The 13543-nt window shown below is 42.6% G+C and overlaps 1 protein-coding gene across 2 annotated transcripts in view; it reads right to left on the bottom strand.

Annotated features, from left to right (window-relative positions):
• The window catches only part of DIPK2A (divergent protein kinase domain 2A), a 29205-nt gene extending 25078 nt beyond the window's left edge, over window positions 1-4127 (bottom strand). The window contains exon 1 of one of the 2 annotated variants that reach the window (XM_045029150.1): window positions 3460-4127. In XM_045029150.1, the coding sequence (XP_044885085.1) occupies window positions 3460-4113 (654 nt within the window). In that variant the 5' untranslated portion in view covers window positions 4114-4127. Of the gene's footprint in view, window positions 1-2707; window positions 2836-3459 lie in introns of those variants that run through there. The other variant, XM_045029151.1, reaches the window with a different exon arrangement.
• Between the last annotated feature and the right edge of the window lie 9416 nt (window positions 4128-13543).

Raw genomic sequence — 13543 nt, 5'->3', positions numbered from 1 at the left:
CTGGAAGCCCTGGGAGCCCCAGCTCCTAAGCTCCCAACAGCTCACCAGGCAGGCTGCCCTCAAATCCCAGCTCCCAGAATCCCATTTCCTACGCACCTTACCAGGTGGTATGATGGGGGGGGGGAGCTGGAAGCCTTGCAAGTAGTGGCTTTTAAGCTCTGAGTTCCAGCTCTTCAGCAGCCCGAGGTTCCAAAAGTCGGCAGCTCCACAGCTGTCTGCCAGATGGATTTCCCAGAGCCAGTACTCCATTCCCTTTCAGAAACAATTTGGAAATGTTGGGGGGCAGGGAGGGTGTTCCAAATGATAACAAAACTGTTTCAAATATCAAAATCCTCCACAAAACAGAATTATTTTTTCTCTTCTCAGATCAAGTTAAAGAGATGGCCAACAATGTATGCTAAATTAAAGGCAATGTGTGCTTTTTGTGGGCAGCATGTCATGTTTAATTCCTTAGACACGTACTGACACTGTAACTTTAATATTCCACATGGTTAAATTTGTCTATGTAATACTGGGTAAAACACATGAATTCAACTAGCTAAGTTACCATCTCCATCCATCCTCTGGTCATAATTCGAAAGAGAAAATTCAGTTACAACACATACATATTAGTATCTAATTCACAGAAAAGGTCAAGTTGTCATCAGTAAATAGGATCAACAGGACATAGGGAAAGATTTGTTTTCACATTATTCCACAGTCACTGGTTTCTGTCCTCATGACAGTTTCTCTCTGGAAAGTTGCTTTTAAAAGCAAAAACAAAGTTATAGAATTGTACAAGTTACTGAATTCTAGCACTATAAAGTAATCAAAATCTGAAAGCTTGTTTCCTTTAGAGTAAAATCCAGGCAACTGGGAGGGGGGAAAAAAAATCTTACTAAATCTATGCCTACCCTATTCACTCTTGTAAAAATCCACATGACAGAGTATCCCATGATTAACAGGCCACATAATTTATAAAAACCTCCAATACAGAACTTATCCAGAAATCTCAAGTTACTATTTTTAGTGTGGCTACCTATGCATAAGTGTTGACATATTTCATTATTTTAAACTTGATCTGCAATCATTTTCCAGAATTACTGCCCTTAAAATGCTGATACATTTAAGTCTAATTGGTTCAGTCATGCAGAAAGTTACTTCACCTTTCCTAAAATTTGCAAACTCAAAATAAATTATTTGATGGGAATGTGATAGGAATGTGTAAGGAAGCATTTAAAGCCATACTAAGTGGTGTAAGTATCACATTTCTTTGTAGTGGTAACTTTCAAAACTAAGACTCACACTGAACCTTTATTTACATTTGCAAAAACATTTAGAAGTAGGCTTGGTATACTACAATCTACATTCACAGCAAAAGCCATATGTTAAAAATGGACACCAACTAAAAATAATCAACTTCTGCCCAATTTTTAACACTACTGTTACAATTTACACTATAATTGAAAGGCCAGAGGAAAAAGTTATTTAATTTTTAAGTCTATTTGCTGGATGCATTTGACAACACTCTGTCTAATGCATTTCATTATGTCGTCAGTGTGCTCCCCTCTGTGTAGGTGTTTCCCCACAGGAAAGAGGAAGGGAAAACTCATCTTAAATATAATAAAAGTCAATTGTAAAATCAGAGACATCACCAGGTGGACTGAACGGGTGGTCCAAAAAAAATAAGCCATTAAAAAAAGTAACTACATTTCAAGTTCATGATACCTCTAAATAAATTAAAATGCATGCATCTTTTCTTAAGTGAGCATTCTAGAAATTAGTCAGGAGATACATTTACTGGAAGTTAAAGACAATCTCCACAGCACTGGCTATTTGACAATCAACTGGATGCTTCTTGGCGAAATATCTAGCAATATGCCAGAGGTTTATTACAGTAATTCTATGATAATGTGTTTACTGTATTAAAACACACTTACAAAATTCCACCTTTAAGCATTAATTAGGTGAAACCAAAGGACAGTAAAAGACAAAAATGGTTAGAAAAAAATGACTCGACCAAAATTCAATTCCGGTAACTTTCTAAGTGCATACTTAGAATTTTCTCAATAGTGTTGATAGCTTAATGTAAACAAGGGGCAGCAACTGTTCAGTTTAAGTAGTATTTATGCAAGACAAAATAACTCATATCACAAACAAGAAATTATTAATTTTCCACAAATTTGCATCTAAAGTCTGATCAAAATCAAAAAGTTTCTCAAAACAGACAGTGTACATTCTTGTCAGCCAAGTTGAGAAAGCATGTAAAACTGTTCTTATTTAGATATAATTAAAGCACAGAACAGCTAAAAAGAGCTGTCATTTAGAGTGCTGCTTTACCATCAGGCTTTATCTCACTGATTGGTTGAGATAGAAATAGTCATATATTGCAATAAATGTAAGTTTTACTTCAAACAGTAACAAAAGAGCTTGATGTACTTATGTGAAGAGTTAAAAGCCTAACAAAACACTGAGATGGACTCTAACAATGAGAGAGTTTATGAAAAAGGAACAGATGTCCCAATCATTTATACTAAACCTGATCCCAAGAAACTGATCAGCTAAAGCATTCGTCTGACAAAAGTTTAAGGACTTCTCAAATTATTAACGTGATATGGGCATGGGATTAAAGCCATCTACTAACAAGACAAAGGGATAAATATACCACTACCCGCCTTTTTTTTTTTTTTTTTTTAAACGTAGACAACAGTGAGGCCAAGTCTGCTACCTGCAGAGTAGCTGGTTCTCTTCACCCTCTCAGATGATCGCCACAGAATAGAAGAAAGCTTTCCATAGGAGGCGGGGCAGTGAAAAAGAGAATGAAATCTCCATGTTTCCCCGCCACTAAAGAGCAATTACAAAATAAGGGGGAGGGGTGCTAAAGCGGAGATTCCCTTTTGGGGAATAGTCGGGGAAAGAGCTAAATGAGAAAACAAACCAAACAGCCAACACAACCCCTGCCCAGTGTCGCTCAGCAAGGGCAGAGCAGACTCCTTCCCCGGCGTTTCAAGGCAGTTTTTGGAACGCAGCTCGCTGTTCGGGAGAGCGTTTGGGGAAGATGAAGCGTGGTGTTAGCGCCTTCCCTTGACTACGTTTCCCAGGAGGGTTTGCACCATCTGCCCTGCTCAAGCCACGCACGGCTCTACTCTCCTGCCACCGCAAAGCAGCCACCCAAGGCGCTGCTGGCAACGTGACCACAAAGGGGGCGCAGACGATGCTCGGCCAGGGCCAGCGCTTGGGTGGATGGGCACTTGCCTGGCAGCAGGGCTGGGCAAGGGGCAGGCGGGGCAGGAGACGGGACACGCTCCTGCAGCACCAAGGAAAGCAGGACGACTAGGCTGGCACCGACCTTTGTCACTAGGCTGGGCCAGCGGGAGGAGATTAGTACCGCACCCACCCCCTCCCCGGAGTGCTGCGCGTGGGCGAGGGAGGGCAGTTAGGGTGGGGCGCGGTACCTGCGCGGAGGGGGAGGGGCGTTACCTGCAGCACCAGCGGCTCCGGGTTGAAGGCCAGCGTGATGAGCAGCTGCATGCGCTCCGAGTCCTTGAGGTTGCGGAGCAGGAAGCTGCCCGAGTCCTTGGTCTCGGCGTAGCGGCGGACCAGGCGGTCGAGCAGGCGCTGCGAGGGGCAGTGCACCAGGTCCGACCAGCCCTCCACCACCTCGGGGGTGAGCAGCCGCACGTCGCCGTTGATGCTGGCGAACTCGGTGGCGTGCAGGGCCTGCAGCAGGTCGCAGCGGCCCCTGCCGGTGGCGCGGCGGCAGATCTTGGTGTCGATGTCGGCGAGCTCCTGCGCCGAGCCCAGGCGCTTGAGCACAACGCGGCGGCTGCCCTCGCGGGGCTCGCCGTAGCGCGCGAAGTAGACGTTTTTGACATTGAGAAAGTCGAGCAGGCGCAGGCGGCCCCAGCTCTCCAGCCGCAGCTGCCCGTTGAGGAACTTGCGGCACCAGCTGGTGCCCCAGCAGGCCGGGCACTTATTGAGCTGCAGGAAGCGCCGCTCCGAGAGCTCGTTGCGCTGCAACGAGGCCAGCAGCGAGTGCGTGTTCAGTACCAGCGCCGCCGCCAGGCTGCCCAGCACCGCCAGCTTCACGTAGCGGTACAGCCGCCCCAACTTCAGCGACACCAGCCGCAGCATCGTCCCGGACCGGGGCCCCCCTCCCCGCCGCTCCGCGCTCGCGCCGCAGCTCCGGCCCCAGCAAACTCTCCGCCGCGCGGCTCGCCCGATAAAAGGCAGCCAAGTTACTGAGGGGGCCGGCAGGGGGGAGGGGGCGGTGCCGCGAGCCCGCCGGCCCGGACCGCCCCGCCCCGGGGAGGAGCCACGCCACCGCCGCGCGCGCGCGCGGGGCGGAGCGCAAGCGCGCCCCCCTCCCACACGAGGGGTGGAGCCTCACGCGCACAGGCTCTGCCGCGGTGGGGGAGCGCGCGCTCACCTACCCCTGGAAAAGAGGCGGGGCCGGCGCGCGCGCGCGAGGGAGAGGGGGGCGTGGAGCCGGAGCAGGCGCGCGCTGAGGCGGAGCCGGGCAGGTGGGGAGGGGCGGGAGCGTCATCCCCCATCGCAAAGCGATTCAGAAGCAGCAGCGCGGGGGCCCCTGTGCCGGGCCGCTGGCTGCACCGGCTCGGGGCGGACGGGGCGCAGTGTGAGCCACCATGTTGGGCTGGGCCCCTGCCCGCCTGGCAGCAGGGCCCCGTGGGAAGGTGCCGGTCCCGGGCGCGGCTGCCCCTGCACTGAGGCCCGAGGGAGCAAACACCTCGCTGGACGTGCTGCTGCTGCTGCCCGTCCGTCCCCGGCGCGGAGCTGGCCGGCTGGGCTCGCATGTGCCCGCCAGTGACTCGGGTCGGTGTGTGTCTTTGTCTCGCGCACGCGGGGTGCCTGGTTGTTGCAGCCCGACTCTAGCCCCGTTCAGCCGTGTCCAGACACTCTCCTGGCTATTGCACATTAACGCCACGTTCTGCACAGGGCAAGTGTGTATTGCTAACGTCGCTAGCATAGCTCACACCTGCCACTGTGTGGCTGATGTCATGCGCGCGAACACACACGAGTTGGCTGTTGCACACCAAATTCATGCCTGACAGGAGTCAAGCCTGTCACTCAATGCATGGTGTGTCTCCTTGTGCACATACTAGGGTGACCAGACAGCAAGTGTGAAAAATTGGGACAGGAGGTGGAGGGTAATAGGAGCCTGTATAAGAAAAAGACCCTAAAATCGGGACATCTGGTCACCCTAGCACATACATTGTCCCTGCCATTGCATACTGGAGCTGTGTCCACTGGAACTCATATGTGCTAGTAAGCCCAAGCGTGTCTGTAACACTCCCAACAGCCTGGCTGCTGTGCACTGAAGCCCAACAGAGATGTTTCCCAGTAAGTGCCTGATGTCTCTCTTTCACTGGCATATGGGCATGGAGTAGCTGGCTATGATGTACTGAAGTCATGTCCAGCACAGCTCATACGCTAGCACAGGCTACAAGTCTCTGCCACAGTAGACACAACTGCACAGATCACTTTATTGGGCTCTGCCCATGGAAAAGATTTCCTGCTCTACTCCAAACTCCAGTCCATACTGGGAGGGGAAGAGAGAAGTTTCTTGGTGTCCTGACAATACCTCTGTTTCTTCATGTTTTAACCCTCACACACACAGTTTTATGCCCTGGCATTCATTTAATTCACCTTGCATTAAATCACCAGACCTAAATCTGGACCAAAGAGCCTATAACAAAAGTGGTCCACAAACTTACCTATCCTCAGAATTGCCACCTGAAATTCAAGCATATGGAGACTTTCTCACACCATCATCAGGACTGCCTTCAAAAACTCTGGACTGTCAGTTCATAGGTGCCACAGATGTCATCCCAGTAAAGTATCACTATGAAAGTGGCACAGAATATAGGAGGAAAAGATTCTAGGAAGCCCAAAGAAGACCGTTCTTCCTCTCTAGCTATCTCAGTTTTCTTAAGAGCTACATTATTTTCCCACATTAGAAAACACTTATTTAATGTCCATTTCATCCTCTCAAATGTAAGATGGAGTGGTGGGAGAGTAACAGAGAAGAACTGCAAAGTGAACACTGTTAGGCTTTCCCATTTCCAATTTTAAAGACCTGAGAACTCTAGTATGCCATAAATATAATTGTATTATTTTTTCATTAGCATAAACTTTAAATTCTCTTTTGACATTTATATATGTAACAACAGCTTCCAGAGCATACTGAAAAATTGTAACTTTATAGAATGAGGAGAGTAAGCTTGCATTTCTTGATGCACTCCAGGAATGGCCACTTCTCACTCCAATATGTTTTGTCAAAGCCTACAGTTAAAGGTCAGAATCAGTCCAATCAATAGGCTTTATTCTGTGAACCACTTTGTGGAAAATAATATATTCCATTATTTTAATGTAACTAGATTATACACTGTAATGAGAGTTTATTTTAAACAAAATATTTGGAGTCATGTTGAAACTTGAGAAATAATGAATCCTACTACATTAACTTACTTCATTTGCTTGTGGCTACAGCCTGCAAGCTTTGGAGCCAAACAAATTCCTTCTTCAGGTGTTGGCAGAATCTTTTTGTCTAAGAATATGTATACTTTGTCTTATTTATTAAATCACTAAAATGTCCAAATATATACATGCGTTTATTAAATTGTCAACATTTATTTTCTACATTTGTTGCCCTTATAAGTCTTCTTTTGCAATTTTCTTTGCACAATTGCAGGGAAACAGGCATAAAATTAATGTTATTTTTATTTGAAGAAAATATGATTTAAAAGAAACCTTTAAATAGTTTGACTAATAAGCTTTTCTAGTGAAGACATAATGCTTTTTAGAAATATTGCATTGATAATCCATAAACAAACTGCCTCTAAATAAATTAGCAAATCTGTTCTTATTATTTATGAGTCATTCAAAAATTGCTAATGTTTTGGATTGGTTTGTACATCACAGGCTTTTGTTCTTGTCCCTCACAAAAACGAGAGGGAGGGTCTCTTGTTATCCAATATGACAATAAGTTGGCTTCACAGACTTACAAATTCATTACTTTGTGGGGACAGGGAAGGAGACAGGTACCGAAAGGAGGATATTACTGTTTTCCTTCTGCAGATTAAATAAATGAAGAGAAAACTGAGGCAGAGTTGCAAAGAGGATGTAAAGGATGGAGAGCACCCGAGTAGGGAATTGTTGAGCTAAATGAAATTGAGGAGTGGGAGAGGAAGAAATATAGGTTGCAACTTTTGAAGAATTAGGTTATTTGAAAGTTATTCATTTCAAATTCAGAGCAGCTGGAGAGATGCAACTCTTGCCTGAAGAAGAGTTTCCTCAAGATATGAGAGCTTCTGTGGAGAACACTTCAAAAATGAAGTTTAAATTATTATTATTTATACTTCAGTGGCACGTGTAGGCCTATCACCCATTGTGGGATTTACTGTACAAAACAAGTAAGGATGGTCCCTGCTCAAAATACCTTACAGCTATTCTTGAATGTTTTCATGATACTCCAAAGTACTGGGATAGGAGGTTGTTCTTAAAATGTTTTTTTGCTAACTTCTTATCCTGTTTAATCTAAAAACTAATTAAATCCCCACTTTAATAAACTAAAAACTCAAAAGCAGTTCCTGCTGGATGTGATTTGCAAACTTGTCTGCACCTGCACTTAATGCAGTTCCTGAAATTTAATGCAGTTCCTTGTTTTTCAGGTTGTACTATGAAGGGTGTGCCAGTGATCAAAGGAGGCTTTTGGTACTTTTAAACGTTGTCCTCAAAGAAAGCGCATTATGACATTGTGATATTTGTGTAATGATCTGATGCCTCCACATCTGGAAGGTGTTTCTGGACTAACATAATATTCTGCAAACACAGAACAACTTAAACTCAGAACAATCCCTTAAAAAGAAAGGCCAAATGCAACTCTACAAGTGATCATTCCAATCCTAGGGAAATGAGCAGACAGATCAGGATTTTTCACGTTTTTTTGAAATCCAATACAGTACTTCTCAAATTAGAGCCCTAGCTATTGACTCAATGCATGGAATCTTTTTTTAAAAAAAGTCATTATTATTATTATTATTTTATTATCAGACTTTGTAAAAAGTGTGGAAATACATTAAAAACTGGGACTGTCTGTCCATCCTCAAGAAATTTAGGAATGAAAATTATTTTTCACTAGAGTGTAACCTAAACAAAAATTGACCAGAGCCTTTTCCATAGATACTGTATATTTCACAGTCCCACGGCAGTACCCACTGATATTTCCATTTTAATTGAATGGGAAAACAAAACAAAAACAATTGCAGTTCATAAATTGTGGGATTTCTGTCCTCTTTGTCCATATAAAACACAAATGTTAGTTACTTCAATGCTTATATTGAAAACAAGTGTAGTGAAGTTTCATTACTTTAAGTGGATTGTGCTTTTATTTATCATGATGTAAGTGAACATTATTTTAATCTAGTCATGTCAGATTTTAATTTAAGTGCTTCTGATGCATAGAAAAGATGGCTTTCTGTATCCTCAAATTCACTCACAAGGAACATTAGTTTTACTTCCTCACCTGTAAAATCCTGCCCTAGTGCATTAGATAACCCCAGAGCACTATCATTTTTATGTTGCTTGTTCTGTTCTGACTAAGTTTAAGACATACTCTCTACAGTACTTTTTCTAGGACGATTTCATTGTGTTTGACATTACATTTCATCAAAAACTTTAGTGGCTGAAATGAAAACACAGAGAACAACAGTAGAGTGCAAGTGCCTGGAGATCACTGTTACAGGCCAGCTACACCGGCCTCTCCATTCTGCACTAGCTGGGCAGCAAGTTCATATCTTTCCCTAACATTATGAGCAAGTTATGGTAGAAGTTATTTTATTACTTGCATTTTTGCTGGCTGCACAACTCACTCTAAATTTCACAGTTCTTACAAGCTCTGAGATAGACAGGAGGCATGTTGTTTAGGAACTTACCTCCAAGATAGGTGAAAGTTTTATATTCTCAGCCTTTTCAGAAAGGGCCACTTACCAGATCTCAGGAAAATCACAAGCTTAAGCATCACTGGACTGTTTTACTACTAGATTTCCCCTTAATCTGATTGAGTTATAAGAGGGGCTTTGGCTCCAAGATTTGTCTGTCCTTGATAAGAAATCAAATCAGTACCCAGGATGCACAAATTTTAGAATAGCTTCTCTTGATGCAAAGAAAACAAGCATCTCTGTATCTAAGGATCCAATTGCAGACACTTTACAGTGATTCAGCTGCTTTAAAGAGGCCATACAGCTGCCATAACCACTTCAAGGAGCTGTGTAGGTCCAGCACAGGTGGCCCCACACCAATACACACAAAGTCTCTAGTTTGGAGAATGTCAGGGAGTGGGTGAAATCAGTAGGGGCTTATCAAAGGTGAGAGAGGGAGTGTTGAATGTGCTTGGAAGTTGTGTTGCTGCTATTTTGGGTGGCTGTGGGGAGCCATTCCAGGGACCGCACTCGGCCCTAGACCAGCCTGAATCCCAGAGGTGTGAATGAAGCTGAGCATACAGTCCAATCTGATCTTCTTCTCCTGCACTGTGCCTTCTGACAGGCACAGTGCAGGATCTGACCCTAAATTCTTAGCAGACATAGCTCATTCATGGTCTTGTCTTGCTAACAGAATCATAGACCATAAGCTATAGAAGGTATATTTCAGAACCCTTTCTGCATTCAGGACACTTTTAGTGGACACTGATGCTCAGCAGTTACTAAATATAGTTTCAGGAATTGAAGTATATGAATATATGTTTTAGGTCAAAATAAATAGTTTAGGGCATTCTGATGAATAATGCATCAGCTTCTACTCAAAAAGAACAGGAGGAATTTAAGTCACAATCAAGGTGCCTGATTCTCCACTGCCTTGCACTTTATGGATTCATTTACACCTGTGCAAAGTTAGTGTAAAACGATACCATTGTTATTTAGTAATGTGTTTTACTCCCATTTCGTACTCACTTTAGACAGGGATAAATAACTACAGTGGAAAATCAGGCACAGTGCCTTAATGTTCTTTGTAAATAAAGCAGGGTATATTTTCTCCATTCAATAAGCCTTTAGAAATCTTTTCATTTTTTAAGCCAAGTCCTTAATTGGAGGAATCTAGTAAATGTACAGTGTCTTCTAATAACAGAACATAATGCTTTTTCAGCAAAAAAAAAAATTCACTTCAGTGTCCTTCATTACTTCAGTGTCCTCTGGAGGTTCATTTTTTCCAATGAAATATTTGTGTTACCTACCATTATAGGGATAGTTCTCCAAAATTCCACAGTTTCCGTTACCTTGATTTTCATCGAAGGGCAGACAAGCTCGAGGATCAGCTCTTTTCCTTTTTCTCTGATGTCTTAATATTATTCATGAAGAATAATTTCAAGGAGCCTATGTAGTATCTTGATCTTTTTATGATCTTAATTTATTTCTATGATCTTAGTGTGTCTGCTGGCACTTTCAGCCTACTAAGGAGTTATAGATCCTAACTGTAGTTCACTCTGGTGTTTTTTGTGTCTGGTTCTGCAGAATTAGTTATAATTCCTCTCAGTCAGTTTTGCCTCTGTGATTACTTCCTTTATTAGGAACAGGTACAAAGGACAGTTTGATCTGTTGCTCATGTTGTTGCTTCTTTCCAGGCATGTCAGTTTTCATTAGTATGATACCAAAGCCCACCTACAATAAAATGCACAATGTGATAAACTGTAACTGATATATCAAGAAGGAAAAAATCATCTTCATATCTAATCCCCCCTCAATTGTAGACCAACCTACTGGTTTAGTAATGTCTGTTTTGTGTTCATAATAATGTCTGAACAAGTTATATTGACAAGTTAGTTGACCTGCCACAATACTGGCATATATAAATAATTAACATTAATATAAATTGTAGAATGGCAAAAGTTAAATGGCAAAATACAGTCCTGCTGAAATTTAGTTCTTACCTCAAACTGTTCTGAGATTTCATCTTCATTTCTTCCACAAGACATCTCCTTTAACTCACTGCTTAGTGAAAAACTCACTTTATTCACAACCTGTCTTCTAGAGCAGATCTGAAGCTATTCATTTTAATGGTTGAGAGTGACAGCAATAGTGCAAGATAAAGAGAGCTTCAGATGATTTCTGTTTTGAAAAATTGTCCTATAATTCTTCATCTCAAGGAACACTTTTATATATTTTTAGTCAGATAATATGTAGGGATTACCTTCAATTAGGCATTTCCTAGCAGACATGCCAAAACTGTGGAAAAAAACGCAGACATTGGGCTTGTTTTTGGCTTAATTGGCTTGTGACTTGCTTGTTGGCTAGTTTTTGGCTTGTAGCTTGTTGCGTCTTTTTTTTTATTGGCTCCCATCAAGCAGGGGCAAGGGGAGGGGAGAGAGTCAGGGGTGCCCCCTACAGTCTCAGACTGCACCCCGGTGGGATCTAGTCACATAGAGTTTTGGGGTTCTTAGGGATTGGCTTGTTTTGGCCTTGTTTTGAATGGGATTAGCTTGATTTTTGGCTTATTGTGAAAGTTAGCAACTCAGTTTACTAGTATTTCTTGTAGAAGTGGTTTTCAAATATGGGCCATGGAGCTTTTCCTTGTGGTCTTCAGAATTAAATATTTTGAGAACCAAATACAGCACTGGGAACTGGAAATAGGGTTGGGAGAGGAGTTGCTCCAGGAAATTCATTCTCTCATACGAAAAAAACATATTGTGCCAAACGTATTTACTTTGAATAATATCTTGCTCCGCAAGTAGTCCCATAGAAAGCAGCACTTGTACTCAGTGTGAGTAATGATATTGGAATCTGGCCTAAAATGTGGTCCACTGCATGCAAATGTAAAGAAGCACTTTCTGTGCTAGTTTTCAGAGACCCAGATTTGATCATATATAATATATGGGATTTTTTTAATGCTCAAATTTATTTATGTATCTTTTCAAACTCATGTTAGTGAACTTTGTATAACAGAAAGAAAAAGGAAAGAAAAGAATGAAAGGGTACATTATAAGTTAATTTTAAAATTATTCCAAAATGTATTTAGACATAAAACATGATTAAAATGACCTAGATCACACCAACCATCATCATGGAAAATAGTTTTTCAGTGCAGTTTTCATATTTTACAGTTACAGACTGAAAATTTGAAAAGAATTATGACAGAATAAGAAGCTTTTTAATATACAGCTAGAGTCCATATACTCCAGTTTCTTCTATTACAGGGATGGTCTTTGTGTTGTGCAGAATGGGCAGCTCCCCAAATTGTCAGATATTCCAAGATCCATACAGATACTGGGAGACATGAGTCCGGAGACCCAATCCCCCCCCCCCCTCTCTCTCTCTCTCTCTCTCACACACACACACACACACACACACACACACACACACACACACACACACACTCCCTCTCCTAGGGGCTCTCTCTCTCTCTCACACCCACCCACCCACCCCTTAAGAGGGATTTACTGATACTTCACTAGTAACTTGTGTGCAAATTTCTAATTGAGAAACGTGCCAAAAAGAGCAATTGTTCCCAGGTTCTTCTCCTTTCTACATCCTGGCGTCTTCACCATAGACCTCTCCCGTATGCATAGAATGCAAGTGGTGGACCCTTCCTGTTGTCTGAGAGCATGCCGCATAGCGTCTGTGCTCCCTTCCACCCACAACAAGTCTGGGACTTATTCTGCCATGGTTTTTAACTTATCATATTGTGTAGTGAATTTAGCATGTGGCCCTGGAAGTGCCACCCAAAATGCTTTCTGTGTGCAGCCACATTTGGGAGATGGGTGAATCAAGAGATGCATCTCTTTTGCCAATGTACAGTTATGTTGGCTTGATGTTTTAATTTTCATGTAATTACATCCCTGGCTGTAGGACAAATGAAAAGACAGAGCAAACAGGAGGCAACGTTCCTCTTTTCCTTAAATAATAATTTATTCCCTATTTTGATTGAATTTTATGCAGTCAACATACTGTATGTGAAGCAGCATAGCATAGCATTACTGCCACAATAGCATTTTGATCATAGCAGTTTGGCACGATTCCTCAAAACATTTTTTACTCTTAATTGCTGTCTGAGTATCATGCATTTTGAATAGAGATGATTTTTGTTAGAAGTTGTTTTGCTGAACCAGCATCGCAGCAAATGTGCTTTATTTTTATGTAGGATACATAACTTTGCTGGATATAACACTGCTACTTGGATAGCAAAATCTGCTAAAGCATTTTTAAGTTCTCCTTTCTTTTTCCTTGCATCCTCAAGCTTAGTTTAAGGAACATTTTCCCCCTCCTTAAAAGACAATGTCTCTCTTTATTCAGGTTGCATGTAGATTTTTTTTCTTTCAATGCCAATAAAGTCTGAATGAATATCTCAGTGGTTTGAGCATTGGACTGCTAAACCCAGGGTTGTGAGTTTAATCCTTGAGGGGGCCACTTAGGGATCTAGGGCAAAATCAGTACATGGTCCTGCTAGTGAAGGCAGGAGGCTGGACTTGATGACCTTTCAAGGTCCCTTTCAGTTCTAGGAGATAGAATATCTCCATTAATTTAATTATGTTGTTGGATTAGATCTGTTTAATTAG

Source organism: Mauremys mutica, chromosome 9, assembly GCF_020497125.1.
Source record: "Mauremys mutica isolate MM-2020 ecotype Southern chromosome 9, ASM2049712v1, whole genome shotgun sequence".
Lineage (NCBI taxonomy): Eukaryota > Metazoa > Chordata > Testudines > Geoemydidae > Mauremys > Mauremys mutica.
The sequence above is the reverse complement of the archived record's forward strand: the minus strand, read 5'-3'. Positions and strand labels throughout refer to the sequence as shown.